The sequence below is a fragment of the Anopheles gambiae genome, chromosome 2, assembly GCF_943734735.2.
Source record: "Anopheles gambiae chromosome 2, idAnoGambNW_F1_1, whole genome shotgun sequence".
In the NCBI taxonomy this organism is placed as follows: Eukaryota; Metazoa; Arthropoda; class Insecta; order Diptera; family Culicidae; genus Anopheles; species Anopheles gambiae.
The window spans coordinates 81,425,879-81,450,196 of record NC_064601.1 but is presented as its reverse complement, the minus strand read 5'-3'; the positions used below and the strand labels follow the sequence as shown (position 1 = coordinate 81,450,196).

Sequence of the window (24,318 nt, the reverse complement as noted above, 5' to 3'; positions counted from 1 at the left end):
TCTTTAACTGTACTTTGTCTCGGTAAAACTCAGTATAATGAATATTTGCGGCAAAACTAGTCGAAATTATCTCAGGATATCAGAAGAGAGGTAAAGATCCTATGCCAACTCTCTTCACTTGTACTTCATACTTACCGCACATTAATGAAGCATATTTGAATATCTGAATCCAATTGTAGTGCTCTTTTTAGATTACATAGTAGTCCTATAGTTTTAGCTAAAATTTCAAACAAACTAATTTTATTACTTAAATATTTCCTATTTAAGATATAAAAATCATATGAATGTGCAAAGTCCTCAAAATGTGGCATGGTGTCTGCATTGGACAATTGTTCGGTATATGCAAACATCCGGTCTTTCGTTACATTTTTTGTAGAAAATTTAATTATAATGTGATTCACCAATTCTCATGAAATGTTTCAAAGCTCAATACTTCTAGAAACTGTTTAAATAAGTTTTATCTTTTAATATATATGATGATGATATGTATATGATGGAACAGAGCCACAAATTGCAAAACGTCTATGTTACCGAAGTTTAGGTTCAGGTATTGGAAAAAAGACCATAGGTAATATTTAATACTTGAACGAGTACATCGAATATACATGATGTTATTCTGCATACAAGCCTTCATAACCATTCACATTCATAACCAAGGCGATAATAAAAGCTCACAAGTTCTATTTACTCACCACCAAACCAATCCCACTAAGTACGCAAACAAATACTTCAAATTTCTCTAACGCTTTGAACCAAGGGAAAATAACGCCCTTTTGATCTACAAACGAATCATGCGTTCAAGATATGTTCATTAAACTTTTCCATTTTACACACGGATGAGGTACAAATTAAAAAAAAAAACAATCCTGGTTGGTTACGTGTTTAATCGACTGTAACGCCACCCCGTTTTGAGGTGAAAACCTCAAACGAAACTTTGCATTAACATTGATACGAAGGGATAATTATCTTATTGCGCGATGTGGCTCTCAAAAATTCGCCGCTTGTACCGAGAAGTTTGAAGAATCGCTCATTAGGGTTCATTAATTTAGCCGAAAAGTGGTGCTGAAAGTTGCTCAATTTTTTCGGCGAATTAATTTAAATCTGTTTATTTGGCGAAACATTGTGCGCACTGGTGTCAAGTCTGATGAACGCATTAGGAATCGTTTGTTTGAGTCGTTGATTAAAATGGTGGAAGAAGGAGAGCGCAAAGGCGTGATATTGGTCGCAATTTTCCAACGCTCTGTTTTTCTCTCGCAATCTCTCTCTCTCTCTCACTCTCTATCTCACACACAAACACTCCCTGATTTCCATAACATCAATAGTGTCGAATCAAACGGTGTTTCTACCTCACCGTCGTTCACTATACAAACCATCTTGTTCCGATACCTTTTGCAAAATGACCATTAGAAAAAAAAACGTTCAGGAGTTTTCTTTTTTTTTCTTTATTCATACCATTACTATTTCCTTTCATACTGTCTCTTTTTTGCGTTCAATGAATTTACCCTAACGATGTACCGGTTAGCTGAATACCGAGCTAAATTGTAGCACCATGAGGATACTACCGGAGTGCTGCTTTCGACCGAAGTTTCCCGGGCTGGGTCAGACTTGTAAGGACTCTTCATGTCCGTTTATGGTTGATTGATTTTTGTTTTCACGTTCTCTCTCTACTTCTATTTCGTAAAACATAGCGATTTGTTTGCTATTAGTAGCCGCAAAAAACACATTTTGGATGACCAAACCAGACCAGCAACAACAAAAAAAAGGGAATGTGTACACTCAAATGCACAGCCTTGCGCCTAATGATCCTCCCTCTGTTGATGGTTTGTATGCTCCGAAATATGGCTTATTCGTGTTCCATCGCGTTGAAGGAAGCAGCGCAAGTTAATTGAAAATAATTTAATTTTAAACTTTCCAATCACCCATACACGGCCGGAACGGAAGAATATTCTCTTAATTATGTAAACGGCTCCGTGGTACAAGATTCGGTTCGCATGCCGATGAAGGCGCTACCCACTGCTGCTGTTGCCGATGATGTGTATTGCTGTTGGCGATAGGACACGGAACTTTACTCGGCTCGTCTTTGTGCACCGTTCACCCCTCCAACCATCTACTTCCGGGCTAATGTTCGAAGGATTAGTTGCTACAATATAGGGAAGCCATTCCGATCGGTGCTCGGTTGCGCTGGATGAAAATAATTGCTAGCGACACACGGGGTACCAGGCTTTTCGCTAGTGTTATCACTTTTTTCAGAAACTTTTAGGGCGCTCGTCTACGACGAGAGTGGCTATGTGTGGCTGTGTGTGTGTTTGTATGCTAAAATACTAGGCATTTTAACGGGATGTACGCTAAGAAATTGAATTCTCTCGAAGCGATTTCCACGTTGCATCATGTGGAAAATATGCAATACCCATACCATCATCGTCGGGAATGAGTAGGTGCAAAATTTCATTTTGCTCATAATAACAAAAAAACACGCACACACACACACACGTTTGCAAAAGTCTACCTCCTACCGACCGGGGTCGAGCTGTTTCCGGGTGATCTGGCAGATAATCAAGAGCGCACTTGGGATAAAACACATTCCACTTCGGTCGATTCGGTGTGTGAGTGTGTGTGTGTGTGTGTGTGTGTGTGTGTGTGTGTGTGTGTGTGTGTGTGTGTGTGTGTGTGTGTGTGTGTGTGTGTGTGTGTGTGTGTGTGTGTGTGTGTGTGTGTGTGTGTGTGTGTGTGTGTGTGTGTGTGTGTGTGTGTGTGTGTGTGTGTGTGTGTGTGTGTGTGTGTGTGTGTGTGTGTGTGTGTGTGTGTGTGTGTGTGTGTGTGTGTGTGTGTGTGTGTGTGTGAACTGAACTGGCATTGTGGTCTGAAGTGGATGGTCGCTTGGGGCGTTCAAGAGTGGCTTGCAGTATTGCTGCAACATCCAATCGGAAAATTTCACTTTCCTTTAACGAAAATGGAAGGGATTACTTCGCACCCGAAACGTGCTTCGATGTGTTAGTTTAGCAGACTGCTGTTTTATTAAATCATAATCGTAAGCCAGGGTCAGGGTATTGTTTGATTATGACAGTGGATTTCTTCGGTGGACATAGTGTGTGTTGAAATTATCCAAAACGAAACTAAAATGAAATTCGATTATAGAGGGTTGATTGCGTCGCAGCTATCGCTGTCCCTGGTGTGTGATTTTCACATGTTTCAAACTTGTTATTGTATATTCTCTTGTTTACATGTTTATGGATGTAATTGGAAACTTCAGTGTATGATGAGTGTTTTGAAAAGGATTAGAGATTAAAGAGGTGAAATAACGACGGCTTTGTGGCCACAGCATTAGTTGCATCAGTATGCCTCTGGTATATCAACATATTGTATTGGCACGCATAGTGATAAATCAGACTATTCACACACTACTACAAACAATGGCAAGTTCTGCTGAAGTTTCTTAAGCTTGTTTTAAATTTTTAAAATTAACAAATGGACAAGGTTATGTGTTTGTAAAATCTTGTTAAGGATAAGTGCTATTTTTGTTGCTGCATTTATTAAGCAATTATAAAGACATATTTTGTATGTACGAACTTGCTTCCAAAATCAGCTATTTTTATACGCCGTCACAAAAAGCTCTATTTGTACGAAAAAAATAAAATATTATAAAACACTGGGCGGCTCCATCAGCTCCTTCGCTGGCTTATCGGGTCTGTCTTTTGACTGCCATTATCAATCAAATTTAAGCAACGGGCATTTTTTTCTGAATCACAAACATCAATCAAATTGCTTTCGATCAAAACCACACTGCCCACACGTCTTATATATTAATTTTATAAAGAAGGTTTGATCTGAAATCCATTGTAACACTATGCACAATATTGAATTTATTCAATTCAAATCTTAAAAACGTTTTATAAATATGTCTGAGTGTATCGTAAACTTGACTTTTTCGCATGTGTAAATTAACAGAAAATGTATACTTTATTTCGTACAGAGCATTTTTCTACATAAAAGTAAATGGAAGTTTTCCATTAATGTGTATTTGTTTCCGGTGTATAACAAACCTGTACAAAACCGTCCAAGCTGCTGACCGTTCGTGTCTTATTCTTTCCCTCTTACCCGGTGGATTTTCATAGTCATGTCTTGTGCTGGTTTCCTTTTTCCTTCCGCATTGCTGTACGACAAGACATTTGGCGGCTGACATTCGATAGAGAGATGCCAACCTGGATCCGAGCGCCGCATATGATGGGTTCGTTAGGTATTAAAATTGATTCACCTTGCACAGAAGATTGCTTTCGACCGATAATCAAGCGACGCGTTTGCTTCATCTACGTTTGCCTCATCCGAGCGTATTAAGGTGAAAAAAGCACATCTTCGCACAAGGCACAGCACAAGATGGCATGAAAAAAAAGCGCCCAAAGACTTAGACCGCTCTCGGTGCGATCGGTTCGAAGTTTTCGGAACGTGTTCTTTGGGCGTGGATATGCTGTTGTTATTATTATTACCATTTCCTTCCTTCTTTCTTTCACGAGCGCAGTTTGCCTTCCGCTTGTGGAAGGAAGTGCGCTCGAGCGGCATCCACACAGTCCACAGCAAATTCGTCGAAGATAAACAAACTTTGGGCCCTGCATGGGTGATGTAAAATTGATTTACCATCTTTTCTACCTTCCGGTTGATCGAAATCGTTCCCACCCAGGCTACCCACTAAACAAGAACGATTCTACCGATTCCTTCACCTGACGGCCCTGAAGGAGGAAGGAAATCGAATCACTCTCATGCGTCGCACATCGTTCCGAAGGGTACGATCCGTACGACTATAACCACCCCCGTAGGTGTGTTGCTCGTCGAGGAATCTGTGTTAGTTTCTGGAATTGCAAACAAGCGCAAAAAAAAGATTGCAACGCGCACGGATCACATTGTTTAATTTTCATTTCCTGCATCGTTTTCCTTGGAGTATCTATTTTGATTTAATGAAATCCTGTTTACATCAGCCCACTTTACAGCGGCATCGGCAACGACTATTTACATCGAATTCACTTCCCCCCTTGACACACAGAAAAAAACACACACACACAGCCCGCACCCGATGATTGGAGGGCAGCGAGTGCTAAGCTACGTTTTCTGTTAAAAGCATCATCACGTTCTTTTCACACCATTTTGCCCTTTTTACCACTTTCCCGTTGAAAGAAATAGGTCCCCCGAGTACTCCGACCGCTTGGAGCCGCACGTAACGGCACGGCGCACGGCGTGATGCCGAGCGGTGGCGACGGAAAATGCCATGTTCAAGCAGAGCCGTGCAGAGTGAATGATAAAAACGGTCTCCAAATTGTGCGACGTACGACGAAATCCTTCGCCTGCGAATGCTAGTGGAAAGTGATAAAAGCGATTCAAAAGGGCCACGGTCCGGAAGCTCTCCGCGCCGACCGTACGTCTTGGTTCAACTATCAACTAAATCAAAGATCAAAAAACTCTCCTCGTGCTTGTAGGGGTGTGCGAGTGTTCGTATGTGTGCAGCAGGAACGTAAATCCATCATGGTTCAGCATTCCTCAAACACGGTTTCTTACGCCGATTCGGTCAAGCAAACGCGGGCTCGATAATCCATGACCGGAACCAATATTGGAAGCGTGGCGGTGAAATCATGCGAACGATTTGAGTGGGAAAAAGCCGTGTGAAGCTTTCAGACAGCTTTCTAGGCTGCCGTTTCTGTTCTGCTTTCCGTTTTGCTTCCCTCTATTTCGCTCACTCCGGCATCCGGCCCAATGCAAACGGTGAAGCTGGCGTAAATAGGGAGTGAGAGAGTGTTTGTGTGTGGAAGGAAAGGCGAAAATTCAGCGAAGAAAAAAGACAACATCGACACCAGCAAAATAAGATATCGTTACAGTAGAGTGGCTACATCATTGCACCAGCAAACAAAATGCTACCGTGAGGCGAAAGTGAGAGCACAGCTGTGTGCCTAACTGTGTGCGTTGGTGCGTATGTCTGTGGGTGTTTTGTAGTGTGTGCGTGAGTGCGTGTACGTTCCGCCAGCAAGTCGTGTGACGAACCCAAGCGTAATATTAATCAAAACACAGCACAATGAGCTCGACGGAATTGGGAGAATTTGTAATAAATGTCACCGATGGACCGCACAGTCTGGCAGGCGATGAGGATGGGGCCAACATCTCGACCGCAACAACCGCACACCTGCTGTACTGTGGCAAGGCGCTGGATGATTTCCACACCAGGTAAGCAAGTGGTTACGTTGTGCCCGGGCGGTGGAAGTGGCGGCACAACCAATATGGCACACGGTCGTCTAAACCGGACGTGGCTTTTTTTTATTCCCTTTTCGTGACTGGCCCGGGACGAGATGACCTTCGTTTATTCCATTTATTTCTATTAGCCCGCAATCACTGCTCAAGCAGCTTACCACGGATGATTTATTGCCCGAAATGCGGCGCAGTCTATTGAACGTTCGTATTAATTCGTTGATGGGTCATTTAGTGGTCTTGCCATGGTTTAGCGAGTCCTCGTGGAGACGAGCGGAGCGAAGAGGCTTTGCAAGACACATATTTTCATTATTATTTGTAACGACTGTCACAGAAATGAAATATTGATGGGAGAGGTTTTTTGTTGTTAGCTACAGAAGATAATATTAAATGAGCACGTGTCTTCCCTATTGTGTTCCATTTGTTGAAACTGTCAAGATGCGTATCTTGCACCTGGTGTCACACGTTGTAGAATCAATTATTAACTGGAATGACAATTATTGCCTTTGTTCGCAGAAACAGGTTGCCATGCCAACTAGCAAAAAAAGGTAAAAGAACACGAAAAATGGAAAGGCGCCTCCATTGGGCATAAGCAACCAGGCGCCTCCATTGATACAAGCTTTGCTAGTACCCAATCGACATTTTCGAATTCTACAATCGGGGATTCGAGCTATTTCCATTAAACTGGCACTGTTAGAAAACGAAGCGGAAAATAATTTAGTGCCGAACATGTTAAATGTTTTTTTTTTTATACTTTAGCTGTTGCCAAAAAATTAGTCTCTTTATTCCGCCGGTTCGTTTACGATAATGCCAGACTTTGTCTTTCGAGACTGTTTTATCGTTTTTCACATAGCTTTTTCTCCCTTTTCTCCTATCCCTTTTTCTCCTATCCCTTTTTCTCCTAAACAATTCCTAACGCTAATGTCGACAGGTCGTTGGAACCCTTCTATGATGCTGTTGTAAGGTTCCAACAGGCACCTTAAACTTCCCTTTAACTGCACTAGTTTAAGGGACTGTTAGAACAAGCCCTTTCAAATCGACTGTAATGTGGCTTTTTCGTTGCTTTCCTCTCTAACCTTTGGGAAATAACGTTTCCAATTCTAGTTACTAGTCGTATAATTATTTTATACCAAAAATAACCGAATTTTCACCAAATAACGCCGTACAAAATGTACTCTCATTTTTCCGTCAAATATTAAAGCAATTGAATCTAAAACGAATTGGACGCCATCATCATCCAATAGACAAGGACATTCACACGGAAAAAAGAAATTTTGACGATTTCTATAAGATTTATTACGCACAAATCCACAATTGTTGGTATCTCGAGCACCATTCGAGGCAGATAATGGTTAAAAATTTAGAACAAATGTCACTTGGGTAGACTCTCTAGACTCTATAAACGACAAGCATACAAATTTGGTAAATCAAGATTTTTTTCAAGATGCCTTCAACTATTGCATTTCATTTAATTTGAAGTTTTTGTGAAAAGTTTAATATAATTTTAAAAAAATGTGACCATTGTAGATAATGTAATCAAAAAGGTTTGACGTGTTTTAATGTCAATAAAAATATAGTTTAACAAATTTAGCTCTATTACTTTGTGTAAAAATAATCACTTTTATCTCTTAGCCATGTGTGTTTGTTTTTAAACACTTAATATCAGTTTAGGCATAACAGTGATATTTATTGTATATTTTAGCATTTTAATTTTTTATTCAGGAGGGACGGTTTTAGCATTTTGAAAAGAACATATTTATTGTATCGTACACTATTTCCAAGGCCACATTACTAGGCTCTGTCCATCAACACTGAAAACACACAATTTTTCTTAAATATTATGTGAAACCATTTCGGCTGGAATTTGGAATCGAGATCGAATCAGTTGTTCAATATAGTCAATATCACTCTACTTCAAACGCAACAAACACAAACGAACATTTCTGCTACATAAGCAATTCTTGTTTCCATAGTGCCTCCGCGCACACGTCACTTCTAACGAGCGACGCATAATTTAGTGAACGTTTTCGTCTACACCGCCAAACAAGAGCAAAAAGGCATGCTGATGTTGGCACGCCATGAATTATCCAGCAGTAAATTAGCTGTATTCACTGAGACGTTACTTCTTTTGAAGAAAGCAATTTACAGCAGCAACGAAATGGTTTTCAATTTTAGCCAAGAACCATGTTTAGCTAGCACACGTCAAGCCAATTATTTGACCAATATTCGCAGAAAACGTCGCCAAACGCTGGTGCTGTCTCTTGTTTACCGAATTGACCGCCCTCTTTCGTTAGCTGTAATACATCTTAATGCGACAGTGAACTGACAATTCAACGCACCTGTAATTTGGTGCGCATGAACGAGCGTGCTTTTGTTTTTTAAATATACACCTGGCAAACACTTGTATCTAGTAGCGCACAACAAAGTAGGCAGTTTATTTTCCATTAGGACGAGGCTCAAGTGACTGTTTTGGATTCGGCAGGGCTCATGCAAAGCTAAGAAGAGTTTGTGTATTTTAGGTAATTTAATTATAGTATTACAATTTTAAATATATCCTGCGCGTATTACAGCGTATTATCTATATCTACAACTTTAACATAAAACTTTCAATTTTAAAGACGATACAACTAACAGCATGTCATTAATTTCATCTGTTTTTTTTTTAATTTCAAGTAAAAATGTTTACCCCCAAGACTGAGTCAAGCATCCCTTTTCAATATCAAAGAACACTAAAGACATTCTCTCAAACAAACAAAGCACAACAAGAAAAGTTGTGCCTGTCAATTAATGATGAAAACCATTTTCCAGCAGGGGATGGCTTACAAAGTACTGCCGTTGCTCTCCCTACCTTTTGGTGGCACAGCTCACCGCAGCTAAATTCATGGTATGTTTACCAAACTGTATCTGTTTGCCCGTTGCTGTGAGTTGTTTCTAATGCACTGAGGCGAGTAGTGCTCCTAATGAAATTTCTGTTTGTCTGACCACGTTCAGGTGTCAGTACAGTGTAAACATGTCAACAAGCGAGCCAAATATGCATTACGATATTGCGCTTGTATTTACCACACTTCGATGATTTTGCTGAACCGCTTTACAGGCAAGATGATCTCAAGCGGAAGAGTACATCATTTCCAGTTCCATTTGCTAACGAACGTTTCCATTACCTTAACACAGTTAACAATGTAGCTGTGGTCCCGAAACAGACTGTGATGAAGCAGTTATAAATATATCGTTATGAATTGTCTTTTCGGACTGCTACTCAAACAATATATAACCTGGCATGTGTCTTTTTTCGCTCTTTCTCTTCCGCTCATTTCAGCTACGCCAAAGCGCACGGGATCGTCTGCCTGCTGGTGTGCATCTTTGGCAGCATTGCCAACACGCTCAACATTGTGGTGCTGACGCGGCGCGAGATGCGATCGCCGACCAACGCCATCCTGACCGGGCTGGCGATCGCCGATCTGCTCGTCATGCTCGACTACATGCCCTACGCAATCAACTCCATCCCGTACCTGCGGCTGTCGCGCGAGGAGCGGCTCACGTACGGCTGGGCCTGGTACATCATGTTTCACTCGATCTTCGCCCAGATCTGCCACACGATCTCGATCTGGCTGACGGTGACGCTGGCCATCTGGCGCTATATCGCCGTCGCCTACCCGCAGCGCAACCGCCAGTGGTGCGACATGTCCAAAACGCTGGCCGCCATCTTCAGCTCGTACGTGGTGTGCCCGTTCCTGGCCGTACCGATCTACCTCTCCTTCAGCATCCAGTCGAACGTGGAGCTGCTCGGGTGCGACGGCAACACGCTCACGCCGGACGCCATCGGCAATGTTTCGCAGGGCCGCAACGTGACGCTGTACCGGCTCGGTACGTCCCAGCTGGTGCGCGATAATCCGGCGCTGCTGAACGTGAACTTTTGGATCTACAGCGTCGTGTTCAAGCTGATACCGTGCATCGCGCTGACCATCCTCAGTCTACGGTTGATCGGTGCGCTGCTAGAGGCAAAGCAGCGCCGCAGCCAACTGACCGGCACGGCCACCGGCCTGAAGCAGATCGTCGACGGCCGGGTGGTGGACGCCAAGGCCGGCAAGCAAACGGACAAGGAGAAGCAGACGGACCGGACGACGCGCATGCTGCTCGCGGTGCTGCTACTGTTTCTCATCACCGAGTTCCCCCAGGGCATCCTTGGCTTGCTGAGCGCCGTGCTGAAGAAGGACTTTTTCTTCAACTGCTACCTCAAGCTCGGTAAGTGCTCGCGGGACAAATGTTCGTCTCGGAAACGAAACAACCCAATAAAGAATTCATGTCCACCCATTCGTTTATTCGCACGGGCTGTGTGTGTGTTTGTGTAGCGGCGGATACGGCAAAAACAATATCCCAGATTGCTAAACCCACTTCCAGGAATTGGAAGCGAGTCGAAAGTTTGCCTCCCTAACGATACGTACACGGTGGTCGCACCGGGCCCGGGCCCATGATGAGTGCACCTGCCGGCAAAAGCTCCAAGGGACACTTTTACACGTCAATTGCAGAGTGATGCGAGAAATGTCACCCCCTCAGGAGATGGCCATCTGATGTTCAGGGAGATGGGGGGACGGGGGGTCGGGCAGAGTGGAAAGGGTGGAGAGATCGAAGAGAGGAAAAAGCAAACGACGTACTATTTGTCACAGAGCGCACCGAAATGTCTCGACGACATCTCGAATGCGCGTCCCGGGATTCGTCACGGACATGAAACAGAGGACTTTCGATGGTGTTTGACAGCGCCGCGAAACAAAATGGCACACCAAAACGACCCACCCGACCTCGGCCATTAGTCAGCCCGGCAACCCATTAGGCTGCAGCCTTTTATTAGCTGTAGAATTGAACGCGGACGCCTCGCTAAGTCATCTCTTTTCGCTTCTGCTGGTGCACTTTCCTGTACACCGTGTCCAGGGAGGCGCTCCGTTGTTTGGCGACTGCTCCGGGCCGTGTACCGTGTTTGTTTCAACAAATCAACAAACGTTTTACGTTGATATATTGGGCAATTATTTTCATGTTACACCATCGGCTCGAACCCGCAACAACGGCACGAAATGGGGATTGATCATTTTTTGAGTTATTTCCCGCACGCATTGGGGAGATGGGGAGATGCGCACGGTGGTAACGAAACGCGAACGGACTTTCATGAGCGAACGAATGATTAGCGCAAGATTTATGCATAAATACTGGGAGCGGGAGGAAGGCGGTTGTTGCTGCGTACTGGCACGAGTTGTGTGTATCATATTTAGGTAAACAAACGCCCTTTCGAATTTCGTGTAAGCATCATCGAACGTTGGTGAGTGAGGCAATCGGTTCACATTCCAGTCCGACTTCAATTCCGGCTGGAATCCCTGCCGGCAATACGCCTCTGCTTTTGTGCTGCTTTAGTAATCAAAACGAAATGAACGCAGTTCTGTAGCTATCCAGTTGTTGTTGTTTTTTTTAACAGCACGATGCATGCTTAAAGGGTGTTGCTATTTTGAAACATCCACCGAAAATGTAACGCTATATTACACCGTTTGCTCGTCATGGTGTAATGATGGTCGAGATACCATTACATCATATTATCAAAATTGGATAATATTCACTGTACTAAATCAGCTAGCGTTCAGCTTTCCTACCACCTGCCAAAGAATAAATCAATGGAATGGAAACAACGTTTGACCTTGAACGGGATGATAAATAGGAAATTAGGCCTAGAAGAATCCATTTTCGGGACGATTTCGAAGAAACAACTGGGAGACCTATTTTTGTCCCATTATCTATTCATCATTTCCCGCATATTTTGCCTCAAATATGCAAATCAATGTTCAGATGCCGTGAGCCTAGCGACGGGTCGGACGGGTTTAAATGGATAGGACAGGTTGTATGTTTGGAAAATTTCACATTTAAACTAGCCAGCTAATGAAGTACGTACGCAAATAAGGTATGTTTGTAGATATGTGTGCAGGAAATCGCAATCGTACACAGAAAACTTTTTTTACTGAACTTCTTTAAAATTTTATTGAATTTTTTTGAGCTGAAGTTTCTGTAATCCTTTCAGTAAAAAGTATGTTTACTGAATCATTCACAGTAAAGCCATTCTCATATTACTGATTTTTCAGTAGTTAGTAGCGATAAAAAAATGACGAAAAATTTCCTTATAAATTGTGTTTTTTTATTGATGCGCAGAGATTGCCAGTCCCACAGTTCATATTCATACATGTTTCATGTTGTTTTATACAGTTTTTATACTGTATATTGTCCCAACAAGTGTTGATGGGTCAGTAAGCGCTCACAGACACCACGAAATTTTAGCAAGCACCGTGAATTGCAAGCAGAATGAATTGCTGCATTTTCAGTAATTTGTTATATCCAGTGAAACGACTAATTTGACACTGATTTTACTGATTTTCAGTAAAATGTGTATTACTGTAATGCATTCAGTAAATTGTTCCGGACCCATCTTGAACAGTTCGGCCACTAGACCATCGCTGCCAGCTGACTTGTTACACTTCAGCTGTTTGATGTCACCGATGACTTCGTCCAAAGATGGCACTTCGTCATCGTCATGCTGGCTGGCGTAGGGCAGCTCTCCTCTGCTTCCTGCATCTGCTCCGGTATCTGCTCCGTTCAGGTGTCCGTCAAAGTAGCACTTCCACCTGTCGATCACCTCTCGCTCGTCCGACAGGATATCTCCCTCCTCGTTGCGGCAAATGGCGGTCATGGGAGTAAAACCGCTTCGTGCCGCATTCAGCATCCTGTAGAACTTGCGAGTTTCCCCCGACTGGGATAGCTGCTGCATGAGTTGCTCATCCGACTCTTTGAAACTGCGCTTCTTGTCCTGGAAGAGCCGGGTCTGTTGCCTCCTCCAGTCGTCTGTAGTCTTCCACGTTCTGTCGAGTCTCGCGCTGGAGCATGCGGGTACGCGCGGCGTTCTTCTCGGATAGTGCTCGTCTGCACTCATCATCAAACCATTCCTTCCTCTGGTTACGGGTCACGCGGCCAATTTTTCGCTCGGCCGTGCTGCTGATGGCTTGCTCCACCATACGCCAGTGGTCATTGAGAGACATCGCCTCGGTAGTGGTGTCCTCTGGCAACGCTTCCCCAAGCGCGATTGCGAAGTTCCTCGCCACATTAACTTGTCTCAGCCGGTCTGTGTTGAGCCTTGGAGTAGGCTGGTAGCGTTGTTTATTAGCCACGCATAGTTTTTGGCGTAATTTAACCATAACCAGGAAATGGTCTGAGTTGGCGTTTGCTCCTCTGTAGGTCCTTACGTCGATTACATCCGAGAAGTGCCTTCCATCGATGAGAACGTGGTCGATCTGGAATAATGTCTGCTGCGGTGATCTCCAGGTGTAGCTGAAGCGAGGTGCGTGCTGGAAGAATGTGTTTGGAGGAGGCGAAGTTGACGAGCCGAAGCTCGTTGTCGTTCGTTAGCTAGTGGGCACTGAAACTTCCTATCGTCGGTTTAAATGCTTCCTCCCGTTTCACGATACAATCCAGCTTTTTTATTTGGAGTTTTACAGTTGACGACATGTTTTCATGTAAACACTCCATACAAACCACACGCAAAACTAGCCTGCGTATTTCAGCCTAGATTATTTCAGCCTCAAAGCTAGAATTAAATTCGAGTACCTGTTCGAAAAAATGTCAAAACAAGGCAATGTTTTTATTTTTCCGAAGGTGCATTAAAGAGATCAGGTGGTGTAATCTAGAATCAAAGTATATGTAGATGTGGGTGGTCTTATATCCTGTTTTTTCAACCAAATTTGTTTTTATATTCACTTTGTGAGAGGACGGCTGAACAATTTTGCTCAAACGGGCTTTCTGGTAGCTTGACCAATACACAAAACACTCATTCAAAAAATCTTCATTCATTCAAATAAGAGAAAGGAAAGTGGTATGGAAAGTGAGGAAACAATAAATCTCACTGTTTATTTTTTTTTAATTTGGATATTTAAATTGATAAATAGGAACACCAAGCATGAGGTAAAAAACTAAATTTGCTCAAAAATACGACAAGAATACGAAAGTAAACTGATGGCCTTTTTTTTACTTGTACTAGAAGCACCGACGAACCGACGTGATGCTTCGAAAAAAATGAGCTTCAAAAGTTGTCCTCTGATTTCGAATGATATTGAATTAATATTGAATAATCCAACAGGGGGTCCTTATACACTATAAAATACGGTAAATAGTCTTCGAATACTGCACGACTATGTTTCTCTCTTGACGACAGGGTGAATATTTATTTTTATGACACTTCTAACACGTGATCTTTATAGTCATTATGATAGGTTGACATGATGCTCATAAACGCTCTTAAGTCCTTTAGGTGTAAAACATTACGATCGCAAATACATACACATATTTACTCCTATTACGTGAGTGCACTTCACCGTTTTGAAGCTGTAAAATGCACGGCCTAATAGCATGCCCTATAGTAGTTCAAATCTAGAGTGGATCGAGGGTAACTGCTATGCACTGCTCACAAGGGTCTTAGCCAATAAATCATGACCACCCTCCCCATTGGAGATAAACCACAGACTACAACAATCGTGGGATCGATTCAATGTAAAGTATGTGGTAGCACGCAATAACTCGTGCGCTGAATTTAAAATAAAAACCAAAAATCCACCAAATAATAGTTGGGAAACAACTAAAACAACGATAAAACTAACCTGTGGAAGCAGAATACAGCACGATTATGTCTAATGCTCCTCACAAGCTCTCGTTTCCGAATTAAGTATAGCTCAATTCACTTGCTGCTGTGTCAGTAACGGTTCATTCCGCATCCCGTTTCAGGTGACGTGATGGACGTGCTGGCGTTGGTCAACTCGGCGATAAACTTCATCCTCTACTGCTCGATGAGCCGCCAGTTCCGCAGCACGTTCAACGATCTGTTCCGCCCGCGCATCCTGGACCGGTGGATGGCGGTGCCGCAAGGGGACGACGAGCAGGCGGGCCGGGGCCAGCACCAGGACGCAGCTACAACGCAGATTACTCAGATATAGCGCACGCCGGGACGTCCTAGCAGTCATTGCCACGGTTGCTTTGGCCAGTTTGCGAACGCACTGGCGGGAGTTCTAATTAGCAATCGGCAAACATCGAACCGTGACGACTGTGCAATGCTCTAGCGACGTCCCACCCCAGCACTCCTATAAGCACTGTGTCTGTGTGTGTGTGTGTGTGTGTGTGTGTTTGTGCATCCGTTTTTACCAGTCTGCCAGCTCTACCACTAAACTAACGTACTTCTCCGGCACCGTATGCAAGCAAGCAAGGCAAACTGCTTGTCCGTTTTCGGCCCGTCTAATTACTACACTGTGGTGAGCAGGTCCCGTGGCGCTTGCACTACTGTTTGGCGATTAGTCGAAACTATTAGCAGATAATGAACACAACTATCCACAGTGTTCACACACACACACACACATAGACGCACACTCACATACTGGGCACAAATGAAATCGAACCATCGAAATGAATGGGTTTTCTATTGAAACAAAATAAAACTGTTGCTTCCGTGTTACTACCGCTTTGTCGCGCATTGGGCAGGATTGACTATTTATTCGTAAACGTACACACACACACTAACGAACGCAAAACGAACTAGCAAACTATTATAGGCGGTTTAGTATAGGATGATAGGTATGGCTAAGTGTTTCGTTCGGTGCAGGTTGTAGCGGTGATACAAATGCAAACACACAGAAAGAGAGACAACAAAAGTGATTGGCAAGGTCAGATTCCCTGGTCTGTCGGTACGGATCGGGCTTGTTTCGGGCGGCTTTGCTGTTTAGGGTACACTACACAGTTACGTTCAATGTTCACCGCAAGCGAAACCAAACCAGCACACACAAGCGGTGATACGTGTCATTCATTCGATTCTAAATACGCAAATGTTGTACAAAAATGTTTTGGTAATTTCAGTGAAGTTTGCCTGGAAAGCTGCACAATGGCTGCAAATGACACTGCTTTGGTTTACGATTAAGCGCATTCGAGGGCGAAAAGGAGAACCGTAGTATATATAGTTTTAGCAAACTATCGTTAAGTAGAGTTCACAACTATGTGTATTATATTTTGATGTTACTTATATTTGTGAGAAAAACAAAACACACAAACAAAAAAAAAACCGTTGCGTTGATCAATAAATGCCTTTGAGATTAAGTTAATGCTTATGGCCACAAGTCTACTTTCAAGGGTGAAGCATCATCATCATCACAGGCGAGTATGTTTTAAAACTGCTATATAATTTCTATTGCCAGAAAATTCCACTATTGCTATTGCTGGGGAAGTTGAACGATGTTTGCAGCCGGTCATAAAATAATTCCACACTTTGTTTTATTCCAACTATCGCTTCGACCCGCTCAGCAATGCATCCCATAAAGCATCGAAATTCAATACCCATCATCAAATTTATGAATAAGTCCTCAAGACACTCGAGAGGCGAATGAAACTTTGCGAGATGAGCTCGTAGAAGAGAGAGAGAAAAAAACCCCCGGTAAACAGGATGGTAAAATATTCGCATCGCTATTCTGTCCGCACCCGGTTCAGAGTTCACGAATATTGTTTGCTGGTGGTTTGAGTTTCACCCAAAGCAAAACTTTGTCATTGTGCGCAATTGATTGTACAGTACTTGCCTCGCTCGGATAACTCTCGATGGGATATCAAACTTGGCACCTGATCCGTCGATTCCAATTGAAGTTCGTTTTATTGTTCAACTTTTCTATAGGGTGGGATAATCGACGAACGGGATGTATATAGCCATGATAGCCGTACATTCGTTTCGCTTTGTTCCTCCCTTCAACAGGCGACACATGCGAATAATTCGCTGTATCCGATAAAGGAATTGTTTGATATACAAGAACATTTCATACTTTATTTTTTCATATCACATTCATTGAAAAAATAAATATAATAATAAGACGATGATTTAAACTCCCCCTCCTATTCCTAAAAAACGACTCCATTAAAAACTGTACTTTTCAAACCGCATCCATTGAAAACAATTTAAAAAAATGCCGATTATCGCTTATGATGATGATTATTATTATTATTATTATTATTATTATTATTATTATTATTATTATTATTATTAATATTATTATTATTATTATTAGTATTATTATTATTATTATTATTATTATTATTATTATTATTATTATTATTATTATTATTATTATTATTATTATTATTATTATTATTTTTATTATTATTATTATTATTATTATTATTATTATTATTATTATTATTATTATTATTATTATTATTGTTATTATTATTATTATTATTATTATTATTATTATTATTATTATTATTATTATTATTATTATTATTATTATTACTATTATTATTATTATTACTATTATTACTATTAGAATGACTATTACTATGTATAATTTTGTAGCACGTTTGAATTTGGGTACGTTGGCCACGTGCATACACGTCACAACTGGACGACGAGTACCGTCGCGGTAGGTCAGTGTTTCGTTGACATGTATCGAGGTAGATTAACACTTTGTTCGAAGTGGAGTTTTTGACACTAGATCGTTCAGGCGATCATAGAGACCCTGAAAGGGTTTCCCTTACTGGAAACGTTGGAGTTTAGAAGCCTTACCTTGGGTAGGGGGACATAACTAAACTCTTTAAATGAGAAGTCGATAGATGTTGGATATAGTCCTTTCCTGACAGTACGAACGAATGTGACTTGCCATGGTCGGAGTTGGTTTTATTTATACTCAATAGATTTTATGGGTTTCGTACATTTGGTCTGGAATGTGTTTTTGTGCCAATTATAGGCCAATTATTGTTATGAGGTCCAATTTATACTGTGTCAAATGTTCTAGCCTACAACCGGTGCGTTCGTCGATCTTTGCCCACGCTGCGCTTTTAGCGATAAGTTTGTCTACTTTGCTGCATCAATACTTGCGCTTGTATTATAATAAGTTCTGTATAGTAGATATGCAACAATTTTATATAAAAATATTTACCACATATAACACTTTTGCGAATTTAAAAGACAAATGGACAACTTTAATATTCCTATAATAGCTATTCATTACTACTTTGTTTAGGGTTTGATGTAAAACTCTCAAGGCCTAGCACCAAAAGTAGTCTGCGCAAGAGGGCCAGACTTCTTGTTTCCTATTCAACTTGGCAATAGAGACGGCCATCCCGAAGGCGAGATGATAAAGGCATCATTGGTCTGCGGCTCTAGCCGAAACCTACCAAGGGATCGCGCAGGCGGTAGAGAACCTCGGATTGCAGATAAACAAGGCAAAGACCAAACTGATGGTGGCAACATCAGCGCCCTTACCAACAAATCCAAACTTACGTAGGGGTGACGTACGGATAGGTGAACGCACTTTAGAAGTTGTCCCAGAATTCACCTATTTCGGGTCAAAGGTGAGGTGAACAGAACCTGTCGCGAGGTTGGGACTATATCGTACCTTTATAGTACTGGTACTCACATACGCGTCGGAGACATGCCTACTGTTCAAATTTGACGAAAGATTTGACTTGGTCGCTTTTGAGAGGAAGATGCTCAGAAGTATTCTTGGCACCGTATTTGTGGATTGACAATTGACTCTGTGTGTCAGTGTAGGATATCAAGCTCACCAGGCTCCAGTTTGGTTGGCCATGTTATACGCATGGAAGCGAATGATCCACTCTCTCCCTTTTAGGCCATCCACTGGGAGAGGGCTAGGTTCAAGTTAAGATGGTGAAGACGTACGCCATTAAGCCCTAGGTAACGGATTGGCAGACCAAGGCGCGAGACTATGAGCGGATTTGGACACTCCTGCAGCAGACCAGAAGACTGGAAAGCAGTTATAGCGCCAAATAAACAAATAAGTGTTAAATGAAATAATGTAGCCAGCTGCTCATGTGTTCACTCTGCAGTAAGCCGCTCTAACTACAGTTTACAAGCCGTGAGAGCCTGAGAACGATCGGTCGGATCATCGGGCTAGCACGGCTAATGTATCATGTTGAATAAAGCGACAATTTGTGTTGGTATGTGTTTCTAGTGTCATCATGTCACATAACGGACGTAAAAGCAAGCAAAAATCTTCATCTGTTTCTGCTCGTAATGATCTACGCTGTCATGGTGCCTCTTCAATAAACGGTGTAGAATGTAATTCGTAACTTGCGTCGGCTTTGTAGAAGTCGTAGCTGTTTATCACTAGGCCATCCAGCAAATCACGTATGCCCATAAAATTTAATTTACTTTTAACAGTTTTAGGATAATGCAAACAAAACACCATATTGCTGCTTCCTCACGGTTTTTTTTACCTTTTTTCCAAATAACGGTTTAACTAAACATCTATGAAAAAAAGACTAGTAACAAATAATTTTTGTGCCAGATGCCTTACGCTTACCACCTAGAAATAGCACACAAAGAAAGTAATTACTTTATTTATTTTTTCTCATTTTTCTCATTTTTGCTAGCTTGTCCTTTATTCTCTGCGACGTGCTGACAGGGTCAATTCATCTAATATCGCTTCACGTGGCACGAGACGCTTGTACACGGTGGATGTCACGTGCAGCCCAGGGTACCACAAGTTGTACATAGAACATGTAAAATTATCACGCGCAATGCTCTCTTATTTGTATTTTCAACATTTCACGAAAACAGATTTTATGATCTTGCAAAAATGTAATGTTTCGTGAAATATTTTACTTCAAGTTGCTACTGTGGAAAAATGCTCAAATATTGACCATATTTTATAGCTCCCACCACTGAGCAACATACACTCACTTCATGTTTACTTACTTATCCGAGACAGCACATATTTTTCTCTTAAAAATCGATCATTTCCCGTTACTTGTTTATCACCAGACGCTTCTCAGAATCCACATTACGCCGTCGTATTCCTTATTTCGCAAAGTTCTGCATACGATGCCATACGTACTGATTTCCTGGAACGGCGCAATTATTACGCCCAGTTTGGTGAAGAAACCACGCAATCACACGATTACAGTTCCGCCCTAAATATAGCATAATTTGACAACATTTCTGCACTCGTCACCATCTCTCGCTCGCTGTCATTCCGCCGAGATAATGAGATTCGTGAGATCGAAGCATATGCCAGCTAGAGCGCGAAAAAGAAGAAAAAAAAACTGGCATCGCAATACAAACTCGTGCCCCCAGCTCAACCGTATTTCCCTTGGCGTGATAAACACATTGTTTCCGTGACGTGGGCACGCTTCCCTGGCATAATGTGTACTATACTTACACTCCGATAGCCTTTTCCGTCACTTTGGCACCGCAGCACGGCGGCAGTCGATAGCCGGGGCTCGCAAGAAGCCCGACTTTATTTACATTTATATTGCTTTATCCCTCGGTGCGGCGGCGGCGGCGGCTGCGGCCCAGCAGCTTATCCCACGTTGCAGTTCTGAGTATCCAGTTGTCCAGGGCTTTAAAAATGTCATCCCCCGGGCATACCCGGGCGCATCATAATGTCCGCTTGTCCGCGGCCGACAGCACTTGGCGGGGAAGCTGCGCAGGGATACCTTGCGCTCTTTCTTTCTTCGTGGAGAGGGGGAGGGGGGGGGGTGAAGGAAGGAGCAATTAAGTCTACATTCATAAGCAAGTGAGAGTGACACGTGCCCGTTCGCCCGTTCGCCCGTTGCCACATTAGCGGCGCTTGATCGCCGCTCGCAGTGACGCTGGCCAGTTTCTAGCTACTTTAAAATGTACCGATTCTTGGAACGCAACAGAAATTGAATTGAAAATTTGCCTTCGCTCCATCCAATTAACTTCACTTTTGTGCTGCGTGTGCAGGACTCGTTAGGGCTTTAATTATCAAGCCGGTTATTGGGCTGGGGTCGAGATGAACCACGTTGCCCAGCCACGGAAAGAGAGAGAAATTGGTTTTACGAGCTTCTCCCATGCCTAATCATAGTTCAAACAGGGCCACAAAAGATCGAAAATGATCAGAGGAAGAGAAAAACGTACCACGTACCACTAAAAACGAAGAAAGAAATAATTTACTTCACAAGATCTCGGTGGGATGGCACGATACCGCAAATTGATCAAAAGACTGGTCAGTGATGAAAAAAACCATTATATTTTTTTTGCATCATTAAAATTCTATCGATCCATTTTGGAATAAATCGTTTCCAATTGAAGTTGCTCCACACCCTAAATGTGGGTCATTTATCCTTTTTTGTGACACTCTGTCATTCCCTTCGGCGATCAAGCAGAAAAAAGAATGGACTCGAGGGAAACGACACATTTCAAACGAACTTTGCTGTTAATCAAACTTTTCTTTTCCCACAGCGATAAGAACCGGTGCGTCGGCGGTGGACGCAAAGTCCAAATGGTCTAAGAACTTCGGAATTGTGCTTTCTGGTTTCTGGGTGCGTGGTTTCACGGCCAGTTGGGAACAACTTCATCGCGAGAAGGAATGGAGTGCACAAAACACCAACAAAAATGTTACACGTAATGACAGCATGTGATAGCATCGATGACAACGGAAAGCTACATTTGCTTCGACCGCCGATCCGACAGCCCCCGGCCGAGAAAACGCTCAGGAACGCTCAAGTGCATGGGCGCTAGAGCGAACGGTGGTGCCGCGCATTAGGGAGAAAGTTGTTCATCAAATCATCACCACCCAGGCCGGGCCGATCTTGACGGCCCACGAAATAGGGAAAGCTCATCGTACGGCTGGAAGACGTACTACTACGGCCTGGTAAATATTCATTTAGGCTCCATTCAAGCGGAGTAAGTTTTTATCAAGTTCGCCACACTGCCTTGCCTCGTCTCCCCTCCGGACGCACGAATTGCTACTAAGCAACACTCCCACTGCACAAAACCACGCTCTCCAAATGTGAAAACGGATGTTAATTAATGTTATTTAGATACAATTTGCTCGCAAAATTTGCTAACTACGAGTGGTGGTGGTGGCACTTGTACCGCTTCCGTTTGTCTGGCGGTAAGATGCTACATTAGTTATGGGTTGTGTGAGTTTCTAGTGGTTTTGTTATTTCGAACCGCACTGTATTTACTTTTGATAAGTTAAAGTTTAGAATAGCAAAATAGAGAGTGTAGATGCATAATAGTACAGATAATCCCTTTCCGCTATCAATGGAAATTGTTTTCAAATGTTTTTTTTTTAATATTTTTAATAAATCATCACATTTATTTGGCAGGATTTCGATATCATTTTCATTTCAGTATAATTGAAAAATTAATAAATTTCTGATTAATACCATTTGCATCACCGACACGCTTCGATTCCAAACCTTCCTAGTATTCTATCTCAATTCCACTACCCAAACGTAAGGGCACTAGACGTAAACCTATTAGGACCAAGACGATGGCTCACTTCTTTCGGAATGGAATTGTATTGAAATGTTGTGCCAAGGTTATGCAGTTGCTGAACAATTTTTATTTTCATTTTTATATCCCTCGTCAGAAGCTTTCAAACTGATTCTACCTCCTTTCGAACCATCTCCACGAATTACTGTGATTCACCGTAAATATTAGCTATTTTATGGTTGAAAGAAGTTCAAGGTTTAGAAGAATTTCTATATTCATTGCTTTCGTTACTTAGCTCGTTATCGGTAGACTCTGCTCTAAATCCACAAAATGTGTAATCAACACAAATTGTAGTTGATTTAAATTGATAAAATAGAGACTGATAATACGAGTACGAAAGAAAAAATTATGATACACGTACTTAGCGAAGGAGGCACCGTGGTACAGCCGTCAACTCGAACGACTCAATAACATATCCGTCATGGGTTCAAGCCTAGAATGAACCGTCCCCCCGTAACAACAATTGTCTATCCGGCGCACGCAAATTGTCACAGTTTGGTGATCAAGGTCTCGTTTTCAGGCTCTGCTCAGCTAACTCGAGGCAATTGTCAAATCTATTCTTCAAATTTGGAGCTTTTCCGTTGCCAATACCCAACCATTTTTGTTAGACGAATGCTAAGAAGTACGTTGAAAGTAAATTATCAAACCTCAGTATTCAACCAGATAAACGTTTAATAAAAAAATAAAAATAAATGGGAATATGCCCAGTGATACACGGCTATTACATGAGAAAATACTTGAATAATTCTGCCACCTTAGCACATCCACTTTGTCCTATTTTTTTTAACTTAATTTTTTAATTTTTTTTTTTAATTAAAGGCATAAGGTTTAGAATCTTAACTTTAGATGACCGCATTGCTTAGCGAGTTCTTCTTCTTATTCGGCGTAGCAAATATATAAATAGTCTTAGCCGATCGACAGGCCTGCCAAAGCCCCGAATGAGCTTGGCTATCTGTAAATTGTTGGTGTACTCACAGCAGTATAGTTAGTCCTCCGCATGGGAAGTACGTTACACACTAATAATGTGCTCTTTGGAGCGCACCCACGACTCCGATCCGACTACGGCTATTGTTAGTCAGATTCTGACTTCGTCAAAATCCGAACCACTAGTTGCGCCCGGAATCGTCCGTAGTTACCTAAAGTCGTCCAGAGTCGTCCGGAGTCGTCCGGAGTCGCCCAGAGTCATTCGGAGTCGTTCGGAGTCGCCCAGAGTCGTTCGGAATTGTTCAGGTTATAAATGACGTCCAAACAAGTGGCAAGAGAGTTCCACCCAGAATCGGAGTCGTCCAGAGTCACCCAGAGTTATCCAGAGTCGTCCGAAGTCACCCAGAGTCGTTCGGAGTCGTAGGGAGTCGTCTGGAATCAGTTGGAGTCGGAGTCGTCCCGAGTCGGACACAACGAAATGAAATGCCAGTCACAAGCGCATTGCACCGAACGGCTCCTGTTGACTCCGACCGACTATCCTTTACCCATCACTGTTACAGACGGTGCATATAAGGTTTGAACTCATGACGTGCATATTATCAATCATTGACGTTGGACTTGACAAGAGTACCACGGAACCGACAAAAACGACTTTCCAAGAACGACATGGGTGACTCGCTGCCATCATGGTGGAAAACATAGAGTTGATTTTTTTAGATCGTGTCACCAGACACAAATCCAATCCACCGTCAAGTAATGGAATTTTATTCTTTATTTATTTAACATAAATATAACGACATGAAATGTGTTTTTTAAAATTCGACGATAAAATAAGATGTGTTTGACACCTTTGCCCTAGTCTT

At 42.4% G+C, this 24,318-nt stretch overlaps 1 protein-coding gene across 7 annotated transcripts in view; it reads left to right on the top strand.

Annotated features, from left to right (window-relative positions):
* LOC1274937 (G-protein coupled receptor dmsr-1) overlaps positions 1–16,382 on the top strand; it is a 28,628-nt gene extending 12,246 nt beyond the window's left edge. For 4 of the 7 annotated variants that reach the window (XM_061644498.1, XM_061644499.1, XM_061644501.1 and 1 more), the window contains exons 2-4: positions 5,164–6,201; positions 9,539–10,464; positions 15,022–16,382. In XM_061644498.1, coding sequence (XP_061500482.1) covers positions 6,053–6,201; positions 9,539–10,464; positions 15,022–15,230 — 1,284 coding nt within the window. In that variant the 5' untranslated portion in view covers positions 5,164–6,052 and the 3' untranslated portion in view covers positions 15,231–16,382. The remainder of the gene's footprint in view (positions 1–5,163; positions 6,202–9,538; positions 10,465–15,021) is intronic. The other 3 variants (XM_061644502.1, XM_061644497.1, XM_061644503.1) reach the window with 1 other exon arrangement.
* The last annotated feature ends 7,936 nt before the right edge of the window (positions 16,383–24,318 follow it).